The following is a 21,867-nucleotide window of genomic DNA, read 5'->3' as shown; positions in this document are numbered from 1 at the left end:
TTTCCAAACCTTGGTCCTTAGTGAAGTTGTCACTGGTCTGTGCAAAAGAAAGAAGTATCTGTGTATTGGTGGGTATATACGCATGCATGGAATAATTTTAACAAATGACTTCTCTGGATGGGAAGAACTTTGGTCTGTCTCACAGCGGGCATTTTATTCCCTTTTTTCAGCATATATCTTGATACCATTTTTCATCAGTGTATCTTCATGAAATGCATTGATCATAGATGGTAATTTCTTCTGTTAATTTTCACTATATTTATGTAGCAACATCAACTACTGACAAATCTGACAATTCCTACAATTTGCTTTAGCTTTTGTTTTTTAGTTTTACAGTTGGATGAAAACAAAAAGTTTAAAAGCTACATGAAGGGACAACCGTAAGGCCCTTTGTGGTACAGAGATGCTATGACTAGACTCAACTCACTGCATCTTTTCTTCTTTCCTATCTCCCAACTTGGCTATACAATGTTGTACAGGATGGAAAAAGGTATCAAGGAATTGGGTTATACTAAATATGAACTCTACTAAAACAGAACTTCTACTATGGCTCGGCTCTGGCTCTGTTCGACCACTCTTTGGAACCAAAGTTTACGAATCAAATTCAGAAAGGATCAAAATAATTTATCTTTGAAGTTATGAGGCCTTGAAATTCCTATCACACTGTTATCCTTCCTTTAAAAGAGGTCACAGCTAAATGTGATTGGAACAGAAAAGCAATTTCTGAGTCATTGATTTCCAGGTAAACCAAGAAAGCTATAACTCTCAGGAACATTCACATACACACTTACAATAAGCCGAAAAAAGAAAAGATACAATCGCGAAAAAATACAAATGATCCCAGCCAGTCAGTCACTTTTATCACTCTAATACATTTATTTTAAATGTTAAAGAAACCTAAAATTCTGGTGCTGAAAGAGATCATGGAAATACTTTATCCGAGTCCTTGCGACAGGCAGAAGTGGGAAACTAGAGGTTCCACACCTGGGGCCCAATGCTCCTTCTGGTCTATCACCCCACAGGGGAATTAGGTGCATTAATAAAAGTAGACAATCTGGAACATGGTCCCCCCTATTCTTTAGGACTGTACTTCATATTTCACTCAAGTTCAAAACAGGAAAAAAAAAAAACCAAAAACTTTGCTTTGCTTTTCAGCGAACAGTAACAGTCTAAATTTTCTTCAAATCTAGTACATCTTTGAAAGGATTTGTAATCCTAAACCACAAGGAGATCCTAAGTTCAAAGGCTCCTTGTCTTCCTCAAGCTCCAAAAAAACTTGCCTTTACCAATTATGGGTGGGGAGTCAGGGGGCGAGATCCACAGACACACACAGTTCTTTGCAAAGTATGCAGTAAACACAACCCCTTTTAAACTAGTTTTGATGACCAAACACATTTCAACCAGTTTCAATTACCAGACAAGGGCCCTTTCAAGGTAGCTCACTAGTATTTTTCACTTTCAAGAATTGATAGTCTTACAGAATGAATAACCCACTACTCCTTTTGTGTCGGGTAAAAAGATCCCCGAGGCAGACAGGTGTTTACTAAGCTCAGGTAGCAAGGAACCCTTGAAAATACCATTCCAGTCTCGAGAAAGAAAAAATAAAACTTACAAACCCATATTACACAGCTTTAACTACAATAAGCATCATAAAAGTGAAATCATGATGCTCTGATCATTCCCCTCGTAACTTCCATAAAATTAAAGCTCTTTGAGAAAGGTTAAGATTTAAAAACATAAAAAGCATTTGATAACAAATAGACACTTAAACCAGCCAGGGAAAATCTATAGCCCATACTCCAGAGCCACAAGCTCCACCTCCATACCTGCAAATTCGTCCCTGGCTTTATTTTCCGGACCAAATGCTCACAGTGTTTCTTATCCAAGTTCATTTCACCCCATCTATAGGTAGCATGCGGGTACTGATAAAAGCTGTTTCTGATTTCACTTCATTTCCTTCTTCCCAGATGTTTGCTAGAGAGTTTTTTTCCCTTCAGCTATTTATGAATACACTCTAATTTAGAACAAACAAATTCAACATGTCATATTTTAAGCTCGGCAAGACACACAATAAATGACAGCTATAAAGATAATTTCAAGATATTTCTCCTGCTTATAAATAAGTCTGCCTACCTAGGCAAGATTTGGACAGGCGGCCATGGTCTTGCTTTAGAAAAAAACTACTTAAAACACATAACAGAACTTGCGGCTGCTGCAATGGCCAACTACAGCCTATTGGACTTCTCATAAAAGGAGTTGTACTTAGAAAGGAAAGACCAAATATCCACTGGGGGGAAAGAAAGAAAGATGCCCCTAACACAATCCTCAGTATGAATCACGCATATATACCTCAACTATATCTCTTCCCCAAATGCATCAATGGAATCTTCAGGAAGAATCAATGCTATCTATATTCAAAACTCAAGAAAGATTGCACTTTCCCATGACTAACATTCTTTTACATCTCTCTGAATCAAGCAGTGAACTAAGTCATCAGTAAACATCACAGGCGGAAATGTTGTCTAAGCAGAATTACACATCTCACCACAGAACAGTGAATTCCTCAAATAAGTCAAAACATGAAACAGACATCCTTAAATTTGTGACTAAAAACTGTAACCAAGCTGTTTCTTGAAATTCATCTTCAGAAATGCCAGAAATAGCAGGCCACCTTTGGATATCTGCATACATATTGGTTTTATAGGGAAGTAACGTATTTCAAAGAAGGCAACAGTTTTGGAGATTTCTTTCTCTCCCATTACTAATGGGACAACTGGAAAAATTACAACCTGGATTGCAGACAGGCACCTCAAAAGCGCAGTTCACTAAATGCCTGTCATAAGAAAGCCATCTAGTGTTAACATTTAGAAATGAAAACTGCAGACAAAAGAGGCAAAGAAAAGAAAAACCTGAGTGACTATTTTGAACTAACTGAGCAAACCTATGAGAATCATCAAGATTCTTTGTTGAAAAAAAAGAAAGGCCATCCTCATGAAAAGCAAGTCTAAACCTAAGCAAAATCAAAAAGGTCTACAATTTTACGTTGACCAAAATCACGTTGTGGTGACCAGGCTTCCGTGACCAGTGCACTTGATTTTTCCAGTACTCACGCTGGAGTCATCTTGGGCTGAATTAATTTAACTGAAGCAGGTTAATGATGACAAATATCTCCCAGAGGGGTAAAGCCAACTTGTTTTCTCTTCCCGAGAAGCATCGGCTCTCGCTCGTAGAGGATGAACTGAAATTGATTCTTTTGGTTTGCGGCACGGATGAAAATTAACCTGGAGGTGCTCGTGGGGCTGTTTCCAGGATATGGTCAAACTAGCATTAATAACATGGGAGGGACCCCGAACAGGACCTGGAGCAGAGGAGGGAGCGCCACACAGAGCCTGGGGAAGCGGGAGAGCCGTCGGGACTCCGAAGAAAGGTCCAGCCGAGTTGGCAGGGCGCTCGCAGGCTGCTCGGGATCCCACAAAGAGGGAGCCGGCGCCGGCGGGGGCGCGCTCGTGGCGCACACCTTCCAGGGGAACCAACCCCGCAGCAAGTTCAGCAAGTATCCCCGCCTGGCGCACGGGGGCACCGCGTCAGGGACCCTTTCATCTTTTCTCTTGGGTTAGTCACCGAGGAGTTGCAGAGCACCCAGGGGAGGTCCTCATTAGTGCTCGTGTCACCAGGAAGGGAATAACCTTTCAGCCGATCGATAACTTTGAGAGGACGAGCGGCGGCTGCTCCTCTTCCACTGGGGGCTCGGGAGCACCGGCGCAGCTGCGAGCCAGACCCCCGCCCCGCCGCCCCAGGCGCCGCGCTCCGGAGCGCCCGCCGACAGCCCCCCGAGGCGCCCCGAAGGGCAGCGCCTTGACCTCGGGACTGTCCCGTCGGAGGCCGTCCCCAGACACCACCCGAAGGCTCCAGGGCGGACTCCGCCTCGCTACCCGTCCGCTCGCCCCGACACGCACCTCTGAAACGCAGTCCGCCGGGACCGGCTACAGCTCGCGAGCGCGTGCTGGCGCGTCCCGGGGCCGCCGCCTCGCCGCCCGCCGCTGCCCGGGGCTGCCCATCGGCCCGGACTCTGCCCGCGCCGGGCTCCGGCGGAGGCGGCCCGGACCCGCCGGCTGCGGCTGGAGCTGTCGGCCTGCGCTCAGGCGGGCGGCCGGGCGGCCGGGGCGGGGGCGCAGCGCTGCTCCTCCTCCTCCGTCCTCCTCCTCCCGCTCCGCCGGCTCCTCCCGGGCTCCGGGTCTGCCGCGCCGGCTAGCGACACAGTCGCCCGCCCGCCCGGCGGCGCCGCCCCCCGCCCGTCCGCGGCCTCCCATTGGCCGCCGCCTGCAGGCCCCCTCGGCCCCGCCCCGCGATTGGGCGCGGGCGCCGTCCGTCCCGCCGCCCCGCGGGGCTCCCGGCGCAGCCGGTGCGCGGTTCCCAGGCCCCGCGGCGCGCGGGAGCGGCGAGTCCTAGAGGGCTGCGGGGCGGGGCGCGCGGCGCCAGGTGACCTCGCGGGAGGTGCAGCCCACCTGCTTCCGCAGTCCGGGAAAGCCGTCGCTGTCCTCCCCGGGACCCGTTTTCGGCCGTCTGGCAGGAATAAGTTAAAACCCCTAATCTGGCTCAGAGCAACCCCCTGCGCAGTCGCGACCCCGCCCGGCCCTCCACGCTCCGGAGTTGGGAGAGACGCGCCTCCCCGGCGCTCCGGTCCCAGCTCCGCGAGAGCCTGAGTGTCGCCGGCCGGCGACACAGACAGCCGCGGGCGCTGTGCGGGCACCTGCTCCAGTACGCCGCAGGATGGCCGCGGCCGGCGATCGCCCCGACTACCGCCTCGCTGTTCCCGGGAAGACTGCAGGAGGGGCGAGCCCCTACTGTGTGCCGGCCCGGGAGGACCTATGGACCATCGAGGGGGTTCCTCTAGTTTGTGAGGACCCCTGGAGAGCATCCTTGGACTGCCGAGGCGGTGCCCTTGCACCTAGGGGCTGGGATGGGAGGTTGCATAGAGAAAGGCATTAAGATGAGGTCAGATGGGTGCCCGCGCGCAAGAGTGCTGCGGAGAAGAGACCCTGAGAGCCAGGAGGGAGGTTGAGGCGTGCAGTTCAGGCGCCCCGGCCCAGCCTGGGGCCCGTCCACCCCACCCTCCAGGCAGCCCTCATCCCCAGGGAGAGATGCCCTTGGATCTTTATGTCGACGAAGAGGAAATGAAATTTTTATACTCATCTTTTCTCCTTTCCTAGAAGATGATCATCCAGTAGAAAGCATTGCCTGAAACTATTCATGTAAATTGCTTGACACTGGAATTGGTTGCTGAAAGACGGAAGGATCTCAGAAAACTCTTTTAGGCTAGACTGGAGTTGACTCTGCTTAAACGGTACAGTGGGAGTCCCAGCCTGCAAGCAGGAATAGACTGGTTTACAGGCTGTCACTTACCTTCCAGCCCCACCATAGGATTTTCCCAGCGGCTTCAGGTGGGAGAGCTGCGCTGCCTGTGTTTCCTGACACAGGATTCAGAGCTCTCAGTTCCTCCCTTTCTAGAGGTGGAATTCATCCTGGGAAGATAATGTTGTCTGTACTTCCCTATCACAAACACTCCCTAGAACATAATCCTGTGAAAAGTTACAGGCCGTCCCTCCCATGCTATATTTCTCTCTGATCTAAAGCATGTGCGCGTTGTGCAATCTTTTATATCTCTTTGTAAAATATGGGTATGGGTGTAATAAAACATGTCAGAGAGCAGTACTATGACATGACCAAGTTCCTGAGTTCTCCAGGTTTTGATAGGCTTCCCCACTGTCACCCCATTATCAGCATTTACAAGATTTGTCATTTATTCATTCAACCAACAATTATGGAGACCCTGTGGTGTTCCAGAAGGTACTAGGTGCAGAGGATGTAAAAATGCCTAGGACATAGGCCCTGCTCTTCAGAAGGTCACCTTCTCACACATGTAGATCCTCATATATCGTAGATGCTCTACCAGAGTTATGAACAAAATCCCACAGGAGTAGCCATGAGGGACGTTGCCTGGGGGTGCCTAGGGAGGACGTACTTCCCTCCACAGCACATTATCCGGGTACTTCTCACACATCATGTAATGACACGTTTCACTGTCTTTCCCACTGTTCTGTAAGAGCCATGAGGCAAAAACCTCGTCTCCCCCAGCGTTTTGACTCCTAAGACAATGACTGCCTGAGTCAATGAGTTGACACTGAGGTGCAGTTGTCCACTGTCTGATAGACAAGGAGGACCCTTTGATGTGTTCCTTAATGTCCAATACATAGCGATCTTGTAAGGAAGTCTGGGCAGACACTCCCAGTGACGAAATTAGCCACAGTTCTCTTCCCCTCCCACCTTACCATCCCTCTTGTTGTGTTTCGCAAACTAAAATTGAACTATCCTAAACCCTTTGGGCCACTACCAAAGTTTGCAGCGTTCTTTGAATGCTTGTAATTGATGGTGCAGAGTAAACAGTTGTGTGCACTTATGAAAGTCCGTGATTCTCCGACTTTCGCTGAAACCCAGGTTACAAGCAACCGTCCCTCATCAGAATGTTCCAGGCCTCAGCAAATATGTCCTGACCCCCTCTGCCGAGCCTGACCAATGCTGGACAGTGGCGATATGGCCCAGGACAAGACCCACAAGTTGTCCACCTCAGCGCAGACAGACAAAGCTCAGGAATGATTTTGGGTCTTCCTCACCAAATGAAATCTTCTAGAAATGCTCATAGATGTAATGCTCGTGTCTTCCTCACTAGTCTTCTTCCCAGCAGCCCTCTGATTTCTTGCCTTTTTAGGGAAGGGTAAACTGAGGGTGGAGACTGGAATTGCGGCACCTGTTAAGGTGTTGGTTATTTTGGCCTTAGGGTGTCTTACTGAAAAAAATTCTCTTCCTCTTCAACCAATAAATTTCACTGAAGTTTTAAAGAAAAATATTACCTATGACATGTGAAATTGTTTCTGCCTAAAAGCTAGAGTGAGCTATCCTGTGTTAACCTGCTCATTTTCGCCTTCCCTTGGGTCAAGACTCTCCCCTCGTTCTCTAAGCCTGACTTTCTATCTCTTGAAAGTCTTTTTTCTCCTCTGAATTTCGTGAGGCTCTAGGGTTTCCCAAAGAAACAAACTCAAGTGATTAATTCTCTTCACAGCTCTGAATCAGCACATCAACCCCTTCTGAAATCATTCCAACCTCAGTCTTGCCTATTTTTCTCTAAAAGGTGTAAAAAAAGGCACAGAGTTCAAAGACATACTTAAGCTGTCTAGCCCTTTCCAAGATTTTGAGTTTGTGGGCTGCCCTTGGCTGGTACTTTTATCTATTCACCTTTGAATTTAGCTAAACAAGGGTTTTATTTCCTTGACACACTACAGCAAGATTCTACTTACAGACAATACACATGCACTGAAATAAACCCGAGTGGCTAAGTTAAGTGAGGGTTTAGATTCCCACCCTCATTTCCTCCTTCCCTTTTCTAATATCAACACTCCTGGCATTGGCCCTGAGCTAACATCTGTACCAATCATCCTCTATTTTGTATGTGGGACGCCACCACAGCATGGCTCGATGTGCGCTGTGTAGGTCTGCACCTCTGATCTGAACGTGTGAACCCTGGGCCACTGTAGTGCAATGTGCAAACTTAACCACTATGCCACCAGGCCAGCCCCAACCAACCCTCTTTTTTAAAGTCTTAAGACAAGGGAATATTCATAATTTGCAAGAAATATGTATTGATTGCCTACCACATTCAGAGGATTATGTTATACTCAAAGGACCCAAAGGGCTACACACCAGAGTATGTGAATTTCATGATAATGAGCATGACTTGGGAGCAGGTGCTCAGGACCACCAATGAGTGGCACCCACAGGCGGAACAGGAGAGTCAACAGTCCACAGGCACAGCTTTGGCCAGTTGAGGACATCTTCGCCAAGGATATCAAACCAGCTGAGTAAGGAGGAGAAAAGATAACACTACCAGCAAGAGGAAGCACAGTGAGCAAAGACACAGGAACCAGCTATGCCAGGCCTGTTTGGGAAACTGCCCTGCCTTTTGGCCAAGCAGAGGCTTATTCACCTACATAAACACTTCAATGGTGTTTCGTCCATGAGAGGCCCTGTTTTCTTCTTAGAGGGGAAATCCTCCCATGAGGATAAGCATGTGGGCATTGCTGCCTCTTTCTTTCAAAATGGAAACCTCTTGTTAGGTTATGGTCTTGTGAAGTCAAATAAAAAGTGCCACGTTCTGCTGCAATTAAAAAACACGCTTAAGCTGCAGCTCAGAAATCTGAGTTACTGGCCTTGGTTGTGAGTCAACCAGTAGTCCTGATAAAAATAAAGCACCTATTCTCCTTCAAGTGGAACCCAAGAGAATAATATAAGAGTCATTAAATAATGTGCTAAATATCACATACCATCCATAGGAGCCTAAGAAGAAACCCATCTAATAAAAAACCCTCAATTCTGCAAGAATATTTGGAGGCCTACTGTGTGCTCAGTTCTGTTCTGGGGGTACAGAGGAAGATTATTACATGTAAATAATGAGACACTCCTCAAGGAAGTACAATATGACTGAGAGGGGATTCTTACAAAGGAAACAGTTCTAAGGAGAGTGCCAAGGCAATACATGAAAAAGGTCATGATGTATGATGTGTGCCATGGGGCTGTGGGAAGGCAGTACTGGATGGAGTGATCAAAGATCAGTGACAAAGATCCTTCAGAAGAGAAAGGTTTCTTGTTTTCTAATCATGCATTTCACAATTAAGAGTCCTATATGTTGCTCTTTGCTGTAATATCCTAGTCCAATGTATCTCCAAGAATCCTCCAAGATAAATGGATTCCTTCCTTTCTGATGATTCAGACTCTTGGCCATAGCTACTCGCATTTTCTTCCCCTTACCGTCTCCAGTGCAGACCCAGAGCTAAATGACTTGTACAAACTTCATCACTCTTAAAGCTCTCAGCTCGCTTCAAAAAAGGGCCTAAGCCGTACGTAATTCAAAAGCATCTTCCACTTTGCCCTCACTTTAGTCAGCCCAAATAGTATGTTTTTTAGGAGGCCATATGCTTTGGTGTGAGAACACCCTGGCTTTGAATCTGGTTTGGAAGCTTCTTATCTACGTGACTATAGATAAGCTACATCTCACAGTTCCATTTTCCTCATCTGAAAAGTGGGGCAATCATACCTCAGAGGGCCGTGGTGATCATTCCTTATGATTTGGAGTGTGAAGTGCTTAGCACAGTGGCTGGCATACACTGAGTGCTGAAAACACAGTGGATCACCAATGTTCACCATCTCCTCTTACCTTTCAAGGTAGGGACTGGGGTTTTATTTCCAGCCCCTCACATAGAGCCTGGCACAGAGTAGTGGCTGATAAATACCTGATGAATGAGTAAAAGAGTGGGTACATGGATTACATTGAGAGATGAAGTCCTATATTTTTTTTCTATTTTCGGCCATAGGAGATTTAAAGTTTATATTTTAATCCTCCAAATCTTATTCTTACTTGAGACTTACCATGTTCTTTAACCAGTGTTTTTAGTTTTACTTTTAAGTAATCACAAAGCAGTAACAGTAATAACATGTAAGTTGAATTGCTCTATGAGAGCTGCTATCTTATACCACTAGATGGCGTCTACCAATAATAACGCTGAAAAGCACCACACATCCTGGGCTAGGTCATCACTCTCAAGAAATTAATACAGAAAAGGCATTTATATATGTGTACGTGTATATATATTAATGCGGAAAAGGCATATATATTTATATATATGAACATACACGTATACATACACACGTATATATTTACCTTTTACATATGATTTCTTTTTAATATTGGTTATGAATCTAGAGCTGCCCAGAGTTTGGCAAACACTTGCTTTCCTAATTTTAATATTCTCCTGTAGCAACGTTTTTAGTTGTTAATTAAACTCTAAGCAGCCTCAATGCGCAAGACGTTTCACGGTGTCTGGTGACTACTCTCCAAATCTTTCTGCAACTTTGCTAGAAAAACTCACCCCCTGGGAGAAAAGTTAGAAAAAGTTCAAAGTGATAGGGAGAAAGTAAAGAGGCAGACAGACTCTTCTGCCTGTCTTCATCATTCAGTCATTCAACGACCGAGGATTGGGCACCTTGGGACTGCCAGCCCTGCACAAGGCACTGAGGCTATGGTGGTGAACAAGATTTCCTTTTGAGGATGTGTGTGCTATCACACGAAGAAAACTATCAGCATATTAAGAGACAGATGTTTATAATATGGCACTGAACGCATATAAGGGGACAGATGTTTCTTAGAAATTGTTCAGAATTATAAGGGAGAAAGAGAGACAAATTGAAAATGTCAGATCAAGACTAGGTAGTTTTTGCTTTTCCATTCCCAGGTGCATTAACGAGGCCGCATGTCCTCATTCTGACGTTTGGTTACCCATGGCCTTTAGGCCGAGGATAGCTGCTCTTAAAGCATTCTTGGGGGGACCCAAGTGGAGAGGGACTAGAGGCAGGCAGACAGGCAAGTAAATCTTCACATTTGAAGCTCCTCGGGATTACCTTCTACTCTGATCCTCTCCATACGAACTCTCATCCTTTCCAGTGTTTGCAACTACTAGCCTTATGCTGCTCGCTCCGAACCAAATAGTCAGCCCTGCATATATATCTCAGGTATATATATAAAATACCTTTTATTATAACATAATATAATAAGTATAATATATAATAAATGATAATATAATATATATATTCAGTCAACATCTCTACTTAGAAGCTTCAAAAGTAGCTTGAACTCAATACACCTCAGATGCAATACATTCAAGACTTTGACTATCATATGACTCTTCAAACTCCTTTTCCTGTTATCCCTATTTCAGTAATGGCATTATCACCCATTTATTTGTCATGTCAGAAACCTACGGCTTCTCCTTAATTTCTCCTTCTCTCTCTTTCGCTCAGCCAATCAATTGTCAGGCCGTTAACTCTACCTCCTAAGCATCTCCAGTGTACATGTGCTTCTCCTCATCCTTCCTGCACCATCATATCTCACCAAGACAGTGGCAACAGCCTCCTAAATGGTCTGTCTTCCCGTCTCCTGTCCGGCTCTTCTCTAATCCGTCTGCCCCACTGCAGTCTTCCATCTGCACAAATCAGATGGCTTCCCTCCCCTGCTTCAGAACCTTCAGAGGCTTTCCATTGCCCCCAAGATAAAACCTTAACTCCTTGATCTGACCCCTTCTGCCCTCTCCAGCCTCCTGCCTTGCCCTCTTTCCTCCAGCAACCAAACACCTTCAGTTCATTCCCCCCCTCACCCTTCACCTCTGAGCTTCCACACAGTCTTTTCTCTCTGCCGACAATGTCACTCTCCTCCTGCTTTCATCTAGCTGACCCCTCTTCATCCTTCAGGTCTCAAAGAGCACTCCCTCAGGAAGACCCTTCTTGATCTCTGCACTGGGTTAGGTCACCCCTGCATCTTCTCATGGCATCCTGAACCACCCATCATAAACCTCCTGCTTTCTTGTGTGTGTGGTCTCTGTCTCTCCCATTAGAATAGAAATTCTGTGAAGGTAGGAAGTTTCTAGCAGCCTTGATCACCTCCTCCATGAAACACTCCTCCACAGCCTGATCTACGTCTGAATTCCTAACAGCTTTTGCCAAAGATTCCAACCTTAGCCCCAGACAGGCCTCTGCTGGTGCATCTGGTGAATGGGGAGATGGGCCCGGTGGCAGTTTATTGCCTCTGCAGGGGGTCAGATGTACCCACAGGGAACCAATTCATCCTAGGAAAAAGACGCATTTGGCCACTTATTGTACCTCAGAGTCAGAGGGGTGGCATGACTAGGACAAAATGACATCTGTCGTTCATATTGATTTATCTTGGAACCTGCCTTTAAATGCTCATAGCTGTATTATAAGGAGACATAGGGGCTATACTTCAAAATCATCAGTTGAAATCCAGTGTGGCACTAGGACACAAACAAGTTGCGTTTATTTTCTTCTGTTACAAAGTGACCCAACACAGTGAGGTTGTCCTCAGATTCAGCCCTGGCCTTCAAACAGCACTGGCCCAGGTATAGCAGTGTCCTGCAGGAAGTGGCAGAAGCAGCAGGGCCTGTCAGGGTACTGGACGGGGAGGAAGAGGACAAAAGAGGCTCAAGGAGGTGGTGGTATCTGGCAGGTGTGGCTTTACCCAAGCCAGTAAAGGAAGCTGCAGCTCTTACCAGCTGCAGTGGCCCAGGAGCCACAATGCACCCGGTGGAAGGCACAGAGCTACCAGTAAAATCAGTCACGTGCACTTGAGACTCATGCCCTCAATATGCCCAGAAATGTGTGAGCCAACCAACGATTTTGTAGAGAGGTGGTATTCTGGATAGCAGATGGGAATGAGAGCCAAGGAAAGAGCAATGATTACTCTGAATGTGGCCCCTTCTGGACCTGAAGCCAGTCCAGGGAATCTGTGGTCACGTCCAAATTGAGGGTAGGAGTCACTGAGTTTTATAGATATTATCTCGAACTCTTTGTTACCAGTGCAGTATGTACCATCTATGTCTTTTCTCTAACCACATTTGATAAATGATGGAGATAAATCTGTCTAAGCAACTTGGCCACTATTCAAGGAGCTTTGAGGAATGCTATGAGTGACGGTATTATTTTGAGAGTATAGCACAGAGGGAGGGCAGTTTTTGCCTCTTGAGTTTTTGTCCCTCTGTAGGTATAAAACCTAGAAAATGCAAATGGGCTTTTTGTCTCTTGAGTACATAGGGCCAGAATCCCAATTTCTCCATGATCCTTCTATGTTTTAAACGTGGTGATTTCTCCATTATATCTATTCTCTCCGTTATTTCTCCAGCTATTTCCCATAGGAAATTAGAGAAGAAGGCTGTGAAGAGGAAGTGTTAAAGGTATATGTGGACGAGTAATTATGATAAAGTGGTCTCCCCAACCACATTCTAGTAACAAAAAGCAATTGCTTTAAGGTCACCTATTATGTTCATTATGCCACCTCTTCTCCATGTAATTGCACAAGTCATCAATAATAGAGTACAAGTATTTCCTCCCAAAAGACAAGTTATATGAGTTAAAACACAAAGCAACATAGCCTCAGACAAGACTTTTTACGTTAGTGTGTAGTTCAAAACTGTTTCTGATTGCCTGGTAATTATCCACCAAGGACCAGCTCTAGCGGCCTGCGTTCTCCAGGAAGGGAACAGAAGTGACACCTGAAGCTCGGCAGTACCAGCCCAGGCATCACACAACAACTGACAGTCCAGATAATTAGTCAAGTGCCCAAAATATGTTATTACCGTGTCTTCCATTGACTACTAGTATACTCCCTGAGTAAAGCCTGCTCAAAAGGAAAAAAAATTGTAACTACGTCTATGCCTCTCTACTTACATATCCTTCAAACAGGAGGCTCACATTGGTTCAAAGAATATACCACATTATACTTCATTTGCTCTTGTTCTGATCCTTTCATGCTTTCAGTAGCTTACCAGCAGGAAACCACTAGAGGAGACCTATCCAGACAAGATTAGACAACATACAATTATCATCTTTAGTATTCCCACTTGGAAAATTGACTGGTATTCATGTGGAACAATAAAATCAAATTTGCTGGCACTTTACTCCAAACTCATGATTATAAAGAGAGGATCTTGTGGAGGGGTGTCACTGTGTACCAGGAGAAGACACCAAAGAGGAAAATGCATCTGTACCGATGGTAAACATATAGTTTCAGCGCTGAGCTCCTCCGTTCCAAGCATTCTCTTTTCACTCTTTTCTATCAGGTAATAACAGCAGTCTTGGTTTCTTACACACTATTTGGAGATCAAGGAATCTCCCCCTAGGATTGTCACTTAACAAGCATGTACATATTGAACTCCTGTAGTATGCTGGTCACCCTCCTTGGGGGCAGGGGTGCAATGCCATAGGTCCATCTTATAGGTGAAACTGGTTCATATCTAGTTTGGGGCTGTAAAACCCTCAAAGAGTACAGGGCATGTGACAGGGATGTAAAACAACCCTAGGATAAATGCTTATTCATTCATATTTTTCTATTCATCCACCCATCCATCCACCCATCTATCCATCAAACATTCTTTGTGTGCACTGTATGCCATGCATTATGCTAGGCACTGTGGTTGCAAAGGTAAATTAGAGCTCAGTTAAAGGTAGAAGAGGCAATAGGTAGATGAATAATTCTAAAAAAATAATAACAGGATAGTAGCCAGGATTTGAATCCCCTCTAGCAGTCAGGAAGGGATATCATGCTAAAGTCAGCCCCAAAGAATGCTAGATATTAACTAGGTGGGGAGGAAGCCTGTTCTGGATTAAGATGCCTTTCCCAGTTCCCTTTAGCTGTCACTTTTCTCTGATTTTCACCTATTCACCACCTCTTCACTCCCTAACTCTGATAAAGGCAATTCTTTCCCTGTATTTTAACTTTTCCACTGGCCTCAGCTCAAGGTATACCAAGGTTATTTTTGAACCAAATCCAGTGAAAAAATTTCCAGTTTAGAGATAATACAAAAAGGATTCTTTTACTCTTTAAGATGAAATCTCCTGACCCTAAATCGACATTCACTACCTAAAGATTTTAGGCTGCTCTTTCTATCTGAAATTGTTGGTTTTCCAAGTCTCCAACTTTTTTTTGTTTTATCATTTCATCCACTGTTACATTCAGACTGCAAAGGTAAGCAAGAAAAATCAAATTTAATTGACAGATATGAGGAAATGTAAAAGTTGAAGACTCTGAAGATTACACGAGCTCATCAACATGGCATGGGCATAATTTTCAGTCTTCCTTAAATTCTTGAACACTGTATGACTCATTCAGTGATTTCAATCTGGATTTTTTTTTATTTTAAAAAAACAACCTTAGCATAACTTCTTGTTCTTCAAATTTTCAGTCAGCATTTGTACTAACAGAGTTATTGAATTTTATAAGGAAATTCCACGTTGCTTGAGAGAATATAGATTTTTATTTCTATCGTCACATGCAGGTTCTACTATTGTGTACCTACAGAACTTTAACTTGCTTTTGCACCCTCTTTCAGAACATAAACCTTGGCTAACTAAGCCTTTTTGGCTCTTTCCAAAGGAAACAAGACATTATATCAAAACATGATGCTGAATTACTTTTTGTATCTGCTGTGAAAAAAGTTGATCCCATGTATAAGTAGGAAAATAGATAAGGCTAATTAAAAGCACAATAAATCACATGAAGGAAAGAGACTGTAATCTGGCTTCTGGCTCAGGACTAGTTTGGACATCACAGAGAATATGACAATATTATTCATCTTTGTTGCAACCCAGTGATTCATCTGTGATCATTTTCACTCCCATGATGATTGCTCTTTGTGACAGAACGTTAATCATTCAGGAAAGACAGGTCCTACTACCAAAAAGTAGACAATTGAGACTCTCCTACGTGGAGCCCCAAATTTGCCTCTAAGGGAAGATAAAGCCATTAAGTCAACCTTCCATGTAACCACAGTATCTGCCAGGCAATGCAATTTCTTCTCCCAGTGAACTGGGAGCCAGGTGGCCCGAGGTCTAGCCTGGCCCTGCCACAGACTGGCTGTGGGGTTTAGGGACTTCACTCAATCACCGAGCACCCCAGTTTGTTTGGCTGTCAACTATGAAGTGGGAATTAATAACCTCTAAGATTCCTCCTGGCTGTTATCTTGGAGGAGTCTGTAATGAAGGGATGGACTGATGTAATCCATCAAGGTTAGCAGAAGCCACTCTACTCTGTGATGGTTCTGCTCAGGTATAGAAGGGGAATATTTCTGATCCTTCAACATGATGTCACTTTCTACCTGCAATTCGTTGAGCTTCTGTGTTTGTTCTGCTAAAAGCACAATGAAGGCAGGATGGTTCTTCTAAAAACCAATGATCCAAAAAAGTTGAGTGTGCCTCCTTAAGACTTGCTGTAATTGACGCCATTGCAGCTAGAATATGTAATTATTTTTATTTCATTTTAAAGGTTGACTGAGTGGAGCGAAACTATTTCTGAGCAATGGAGTGTCATAGATCACAGAATCTAAAAGTCTAAAAGAAAACTACAAAGTTTTCCTGGTGTCTCCTGCTGCGATCCAAGACCGACAAGAACCTTTGTTGTTGTTGGGTTGTTTTTTCAAGCTCTTTAAAATATTATTTTCCTTAGAGAATTTGAATGTGGTGGTCATGTGTCTTTCCATTAGTACTGATCTGTGTCAACCTCCCACTGAGCTGTGCCTGAACAAGAATCTTCTCCTTTAAGGTGTTCGACTCTTAAGGGTCACGGCTTCTCCACACTTTGTCTATCATTAATAAAGTGACTATCACGTAGAAATATCTTCTATAGTGACTTCTACTTTTCTCCAGGGAGTGGTACTGACTCTCACTCATTTTTCTTTCATTGGTTACCAATCTTTACCTAAAGGGAAGAGACTTTAACTAGGAATCAGACCTGTTATATGACAAGTAAGAGAAGATTTATGGGCCTACTTCTCTAAGCAAAGGCCTAAGTTTGGCCAAGGAAAATGACTAACTATGGGAGTTTTTCTGCTACAGCAAAGGTTAATCCTATTGATGTTTATATTATTACATGCTGCTTTTTAAGACCAACTCAAATGAAAACAGAAATTGAAAGCCTTGTGATAAGAGGAAAAGGAAAAAGATGAAAAGCTTTCGGCAAATGGCAGTAAAATATTTGTTCTAGATTTTTTTCTAATTAAAATGCTATTTTAATTGGCTTGAAGGGATGTTTTTAGGTCTTGAATGGTTTTATCATCCAATGTGTTCAAATTAGGGGGTAGGCCCAGGTTTATGAAAAATGAAGCTTGAATAAATGTGGGTGTTCCCTTTCAGAAAAAGATTGCAACATTACAAATACGAATTAGGTATGAAAGCGTACAGTATTTCTCTGCCATTACCTGCTTCCTTCCGATGCTGGATATGAAAGGCCTCACTCCTACTGGGAGACAAACACTGAGCTGTACCTTCAAGCCTCTGATTTTTATGGAAAGAGAAAAAGCCTCCTGGACACAAAAGAGAGACATTTGACCAAATTTGTGAGCTGTAACCTTTTCTGGGATTCACCCAGAAAAACAAAAACTATTCAAGATGGGATGTTATACAGATAATGAGGGATCTGAAAACCTGAACAGAGGACAGTGAGGCCACACAGCAATTAGCAAGAGCAGACAGATACTTCCATCCCTGGGCTGGAGTGGCAGTGGTGAAGCCACCAGAAGCCAGGCCCAGTCTGATCTGCAGACAACAGAGGAAGGAGCTGAGAGTGGGAACTGGAGCCATGTGTATTAGTTATCTGTGGCTGTGGAACAAATCACCCCAAACACTGACAAAACATCACGTATTACCTCACAGTTTCTGTGGGTGAGGAATCCACGCATGGCTTGGCAGGGGCCCCGGCTTTGGCTCTCTTCAGGCTGTAACGTAGGTGTTGGCCAGGGCTACAATCACCTGAAGGCCGCACTTAAGTAAAGGGCAGGACTCAGCTCCTCATGGGCTGTTGGTGAGAAGTTTCCCTCAGTTTCCTGCCCCACAACAAGGCAACCAGCTTCATCCGAGCAAACAGGTGAGAGAGCAGGAGTGTGCACAGACAGACGTCAGTCTTTTTTTTTCACTGAATCTTGGAAGTGCCATCCCATCATTCTTGCCATGCTCTATTCATTAGAATATGCCCAGCTCACACTCAAGGGGAAGGGATTACTCAGGAGCGTGAATACTTGGAGCCATTGCTGAAGCTGCCTGCCACCCAGGGAGGCCAAAGACAGCAGAGGAAGCAGAGGGAGAGGGGAGAAATTACCCTGGCTTCTCCTCTTCTCTCGCCCTCTAATCTTCTAGCAGGGCCCCCAACGGCAGGAGAGCCTTGGAAATGTGGTTCCATTCACTATAGCAGGAGTGGGGCTGAGAGCAGACTGGCTACTGACCAGCACAGTATCCTTTTATATTTTCTGAGGTAACCGGACAAACAACACAAGGGGATTTTATCTAAAGAGAACTATTTAATGGTAATTGTGGCTCTTTCTGGGACCAAAGGATATTATTTTTGGTCTTTTATGAGGTGGTCTTGTGCTCTATTCCAACCTTCCTACTCACCAAAGAGCCCCCATTACATGTGCATACGTGCGTGCACAAACACACACACATGCACACGCATCCCGTCAGTTCTTGCCCACATAGTGGAGTTTCCTTACTTGGTTGGGGGCAGGCAAAACATACTAGCCCCCGCCTTTCATCTTTAGCCCAGAGATGGTTCCTTTAACTGAATATGATCTAACTATGACCCTGCAAACTGCATTTGGTCATTAAGTCTTGGGATACCTGGTTAATATCTCACAGAGCAGGCGGGTAACCTGTGAGTCCATTGTGACTTCTCTTATTTGAAAACTTTGGCAGGATTTTTGGAATAAATCAGTACTGTTGATTGATTTTGATTTATTCCTCTCCCTTTTTTTTTTTTTTTTTCACTGAGGAAGATTCATCCCAAGCTAACATCCATGCCAGTCTTCCTCTATATTTTAGTACGTGGGCCACCAGCACAGCATGACTGCTAGCAGAGCAGCTGGAAACTAAGCCCAGGTCCGCACCCAGGAACCAAACCCGGGCCACTGAAGCAGAGCGCACTGAACTTAACCACTAGGCCACGAGGGCTGGCCCTATTATTCCTCTTTTCTATAATATAGTGACCATATATAATCTCTAGAGTGCAAGAATAAAAGTACCAGTCAGCAATGACCAGCTGATATTATCAGATACCTGCTAGCAGATTGTATTTTCCAAAGATGGCTGCAGCAATATCTTTCATCCCACGTGCTCTGGGACCTTGCCACACCCCTACTAAGAGATGGTGTTTATGTCCACTCCCCTTGAAGTGAGGCAAATGGTCGTGGCTGCCTTGACCAATAGAGTATGGTGGAAGGAATACTTTGTGCTATCTAAAGCTAGGTTATAAAAATGCCAGGCACAGGCACCTTGTTCTCTTGCTACACTCACTCTTGGAATCCAGCCACCACGTTGCGAGGAAGCCCAGGCAGCTGCAGAGAGGCCCACGTGAAGCTGAATGGAGGCTTCTGGCCCCAAACCCTGATTTTGCCCAGCCAACAGCCAAGACTGACTAGTTGTGTGAGTGAACCATCTTGAAATGTATTCTTCAGTCTCCTATTGAGCTTCTTCACCTGACACCACTTGGAAGAGAGACAAACCATCCCCAATGAGGCCTGTCCAAATCACAGACTTGTGAGCAAAAGAAATGGCTATTGTTGCTGTTTAAGCCAATATGCTTTGAGGTGGTTTGTTACATAGCAATAGAGAACTGGAACATACCCTCTGGGGAATCCCCCAAAAGCTGAGGCAGAATACATTGATTAGGAATGTGTTTGGCTAGAAATGACAGAAAACCTGACTCAGAGCGGCTTACACAAACAGAGATTTACTTTGTTCACAGAGCAGGAAAACTGGAGGTAGAAGGCTGTTGGCATTGGTTTGGAGGCTCAGCTCTATCAGGGCCATTGCCTCTGCAGTTCTTTCATCCTTTCCTTCACGCTTGTTGCCTCAGTGTAATAGAATGGCTGTCCTGGCTCCAGGCACAATGTCTGTGTCCAAGGTAGGATGAAGAAGACAGGGAAAGAGGTGGAGTCTTTAAGCCTCTCCTCAAGCCCTCTCAGCCTCTGGGTCCTAGGAGCGCCTCCAGCTGGAAGGCAGGCAGGAATAATGAGTATTTGCCTTTACACCCACTACAGCGAGGGGTGACAGAGGAGAAAGGGGTTGGGTTGGGCTCTGGGGCAGCCATAGACTTTGCATGGGTTCCCTGCATAAGACAAGGAGGCTTCGAGTGAGCAGCAAGGAGGCTCCAGAAACGAAAGCTAAAATAAGTGAGTAGAAAGGTCAGGTCAGTTTTACCAGTCAAGAAAAATACAAGTAAGATTTTGTTGTCACATATTTAATATTTTCAAAAATTGGCAAAACTCCACATCCATGTGACTAACTCAGGTATTTCTTCCAATTCTTCAAGCATCTCTTCCCAGATATCTCCCAAATGTCTCTCTGCCACCCAGTCGCTCCCTAAATTCCAGTTCCACAGTTGCCAGAGTCTCAAGTCCGATGGCCTCCCACCACTTTCAAACAGTGCGTCTAACACTGACTTCACCTGACCTTGAGACCAGTTCCCATCTCGTCTCCCCTATTAATGCTGAACTTGAGGCGTCTTTAAGCCCTCTCTTTCTTTCTCTCTCACTCAATTTCTCTCTCTTCCAGCTTTATCAGATATCTCTGCTTTTCCATTCTCCCTGCCACAAACTTAGTTTAGGCTTCTATTAGCTTGCTCTAGAACAAATGCAATAAACTCCTTATTGGCTTTTTCATCTTCAGCCTCTTTCCCTTTAATCCATCCTATACTCATTTGGGATGTTAGAATGACTTTTATATGGTTTGATATAGTTTTGTAATTTCTTAGGGAGACAAGGTGGGCTACATGAGTGGTTTCTACAGCAATGTGGTCTTCCCTTTTGTAAATAAACACATCATTTACTCATCAAGGGGTTTGGGGCCAGGGCCTAAGGGTATAACAGTAGGCTTGACTTTAATACCTCACAATCATAGGACGCAGAGAGGCAGAGCAAATCTTCCCAATGAAATACTTCCACAACTTCCAAGAGCAAAACAAAGGAAATTCTATCATCGCTAACACGTACAGATAGCATGAACTTTCACATAAAAAACTGAATGCCTGTGTGTGACTTTTCTCTAAATCCTCTTCTGTCATATTAGCAGGGGAGTCTTGTTCAGATGTACATTTCCGAGCTGAAGTCTCCAATAACTGTTATATCTACTTCAGTCTGTGAGCACGCGGAATCATTTTTGCCCCTTCTTCCCCCCAGACTTATCAATTGAACAAACTAGAGCAACTCAGCTTGATATACAACTGTGCCAGATTGAGTCTGAGGACAGCTCTGGTCTTGCCACTTCTCTGCTCACAAATCCTTAATGGGACTTCTTTCTCTGCCAGCCTCACTTCCTGTGCTTCCTTCCACGGTGGGCTAAGGTCTGGCCTTCCCTGTGCACCTCTCCCTGTCATCCGCTGTCTTCTTGCCTCCTCTGGCACAGGGTGCCAGTGCTTATCTGCCATCTGCCTTTTGCTCAGGCTGCTGCTTCTGTTTCAACCATGTTCTTCCCTCTTAGCCATACCCAGTTCAAAAAATGTGTGATGTCAGAGACAGTATATTCATTTATTTGAGTAATTTATAAGGGAATAATCCATGTCTTCATCTTTATAGTATGGATTTTATCACAATGTTTTGTATAAATTTGGTACTCAGAGAATATTTGTTGAAAAAAATGAGTTGAAGGCCCTTCATCTATCAGCTGTTTCCCAAATAGGTACTAATTTAGAAGATGCTTGCAATAAACAATTAATTGTCCTCTTCAGTCTGTGATGCTGCCATCTGCTACTTTGTACACTGGCATTTGTCCTGCGTTACAGTTAACAATGATTGCACCGACATAAACTACTGACCAACCACACATTGGTCATCCATGTGCTATTGATTTCTCCACTACTATATACATCTACACACTTAGATTCTCTTTTGCACCTCCTACAGTACTCCTAGTAGCACAACAGAAGCTAAATGTACGGGGAAGTTTAGAAGGAAGGTATCTACATACAGAGATGACCACAGTTCTGCCCACTGCATACGGGTCTCTATTCATTGGGCTCCTCTGAGTTCCAGTCCTGGCCCTGACCTGTTCAATGACTGAAGCATATGCATTAGCCACTTACTAAAATGGATGCACCCCCAAAATTAATTCAGCTTACTCCCTTCAGGTTGTCAGCTAGGCAGAGTAGAAGCTTAGGCTTGTTTGTGGTTATAGGATATAGTAGATGCCAACATTCATTCTTTTCTGCCGTCT

The 21,867-nt window shown here is 44.7% G+C and overlaps 2 protein-coding genes across 10 annotated transcripts in view; one reads left to right on the top strand and one right to left on the bottom strand.

The window, feature by feature from the left end:
* SIPA1L2 (signal induced proliferation associated 1 like 2) overlaps positions 1 to 5,423 on the bottom strand; it is a 212,098-nt gene extending 206,675 nt beyond the window's left edge. For 8 of the 9 annotated variants that reach the window (XM_023647516.2, XM_023647538.2, XM_023647553.2 and 5 more), the window contains exon 1: positions 3,957 to 4,095. The gene's annotated coding sequence lies outside the window, so the exon portion shown is untranslated. Of the gene's footprint in view, positions 1 to 3,956; positions 4,096 to 5,403 lie in introns of those variants that run through there. The other variant, XM_070264665.1, reaches the window with a different exon arrangement.
* The window catches only part of LOC111775020 (basic salivary proline-rich protein 1-like), a 35,284-nt gene continuing 16,686 nt past the window's right edge, over positions 3,270 to 21,867 (top strand). The window contains exons 1-3 of the mRNA XM_023648941.1: positions 3,270 to 3,553; positions 3,618 to 4,402; positions 4,601 to 4,897. Of these exons, the coding sequence (XP_023504709.1) occupies positions 3,270 to 3,553; positions 3,618 to 4,402; positions 4,601 to 4,897 (1,366 nt within the window). The remainder of the gene's footprint in view (positions 3,554 to 3,617; positions 4,403 to 4,600; positions 4,898 to 21,867) is intronic.

The sequence above is a fragment of the Equus caballus genome, chromosome 1 (genome assembly GCF_041296265.1).
Source record: "Equus caballus isolate H_3958 breed thoroughbred chromosome 1, TB-T2T, whole genome shotgun sequence".
Classification (NCBI taxonomy): domain Eukaryota; kingdom Metazoa; phylum Chordata; class Mammalia; order Perissodactyla; family Equidae; genus Equus; species Equus caballus.
The sequence above is the reverse complement of the archived record's forward strand: the minus strand, read 5'-3'. Positions and strand labels throughout refer to the sequence as shown.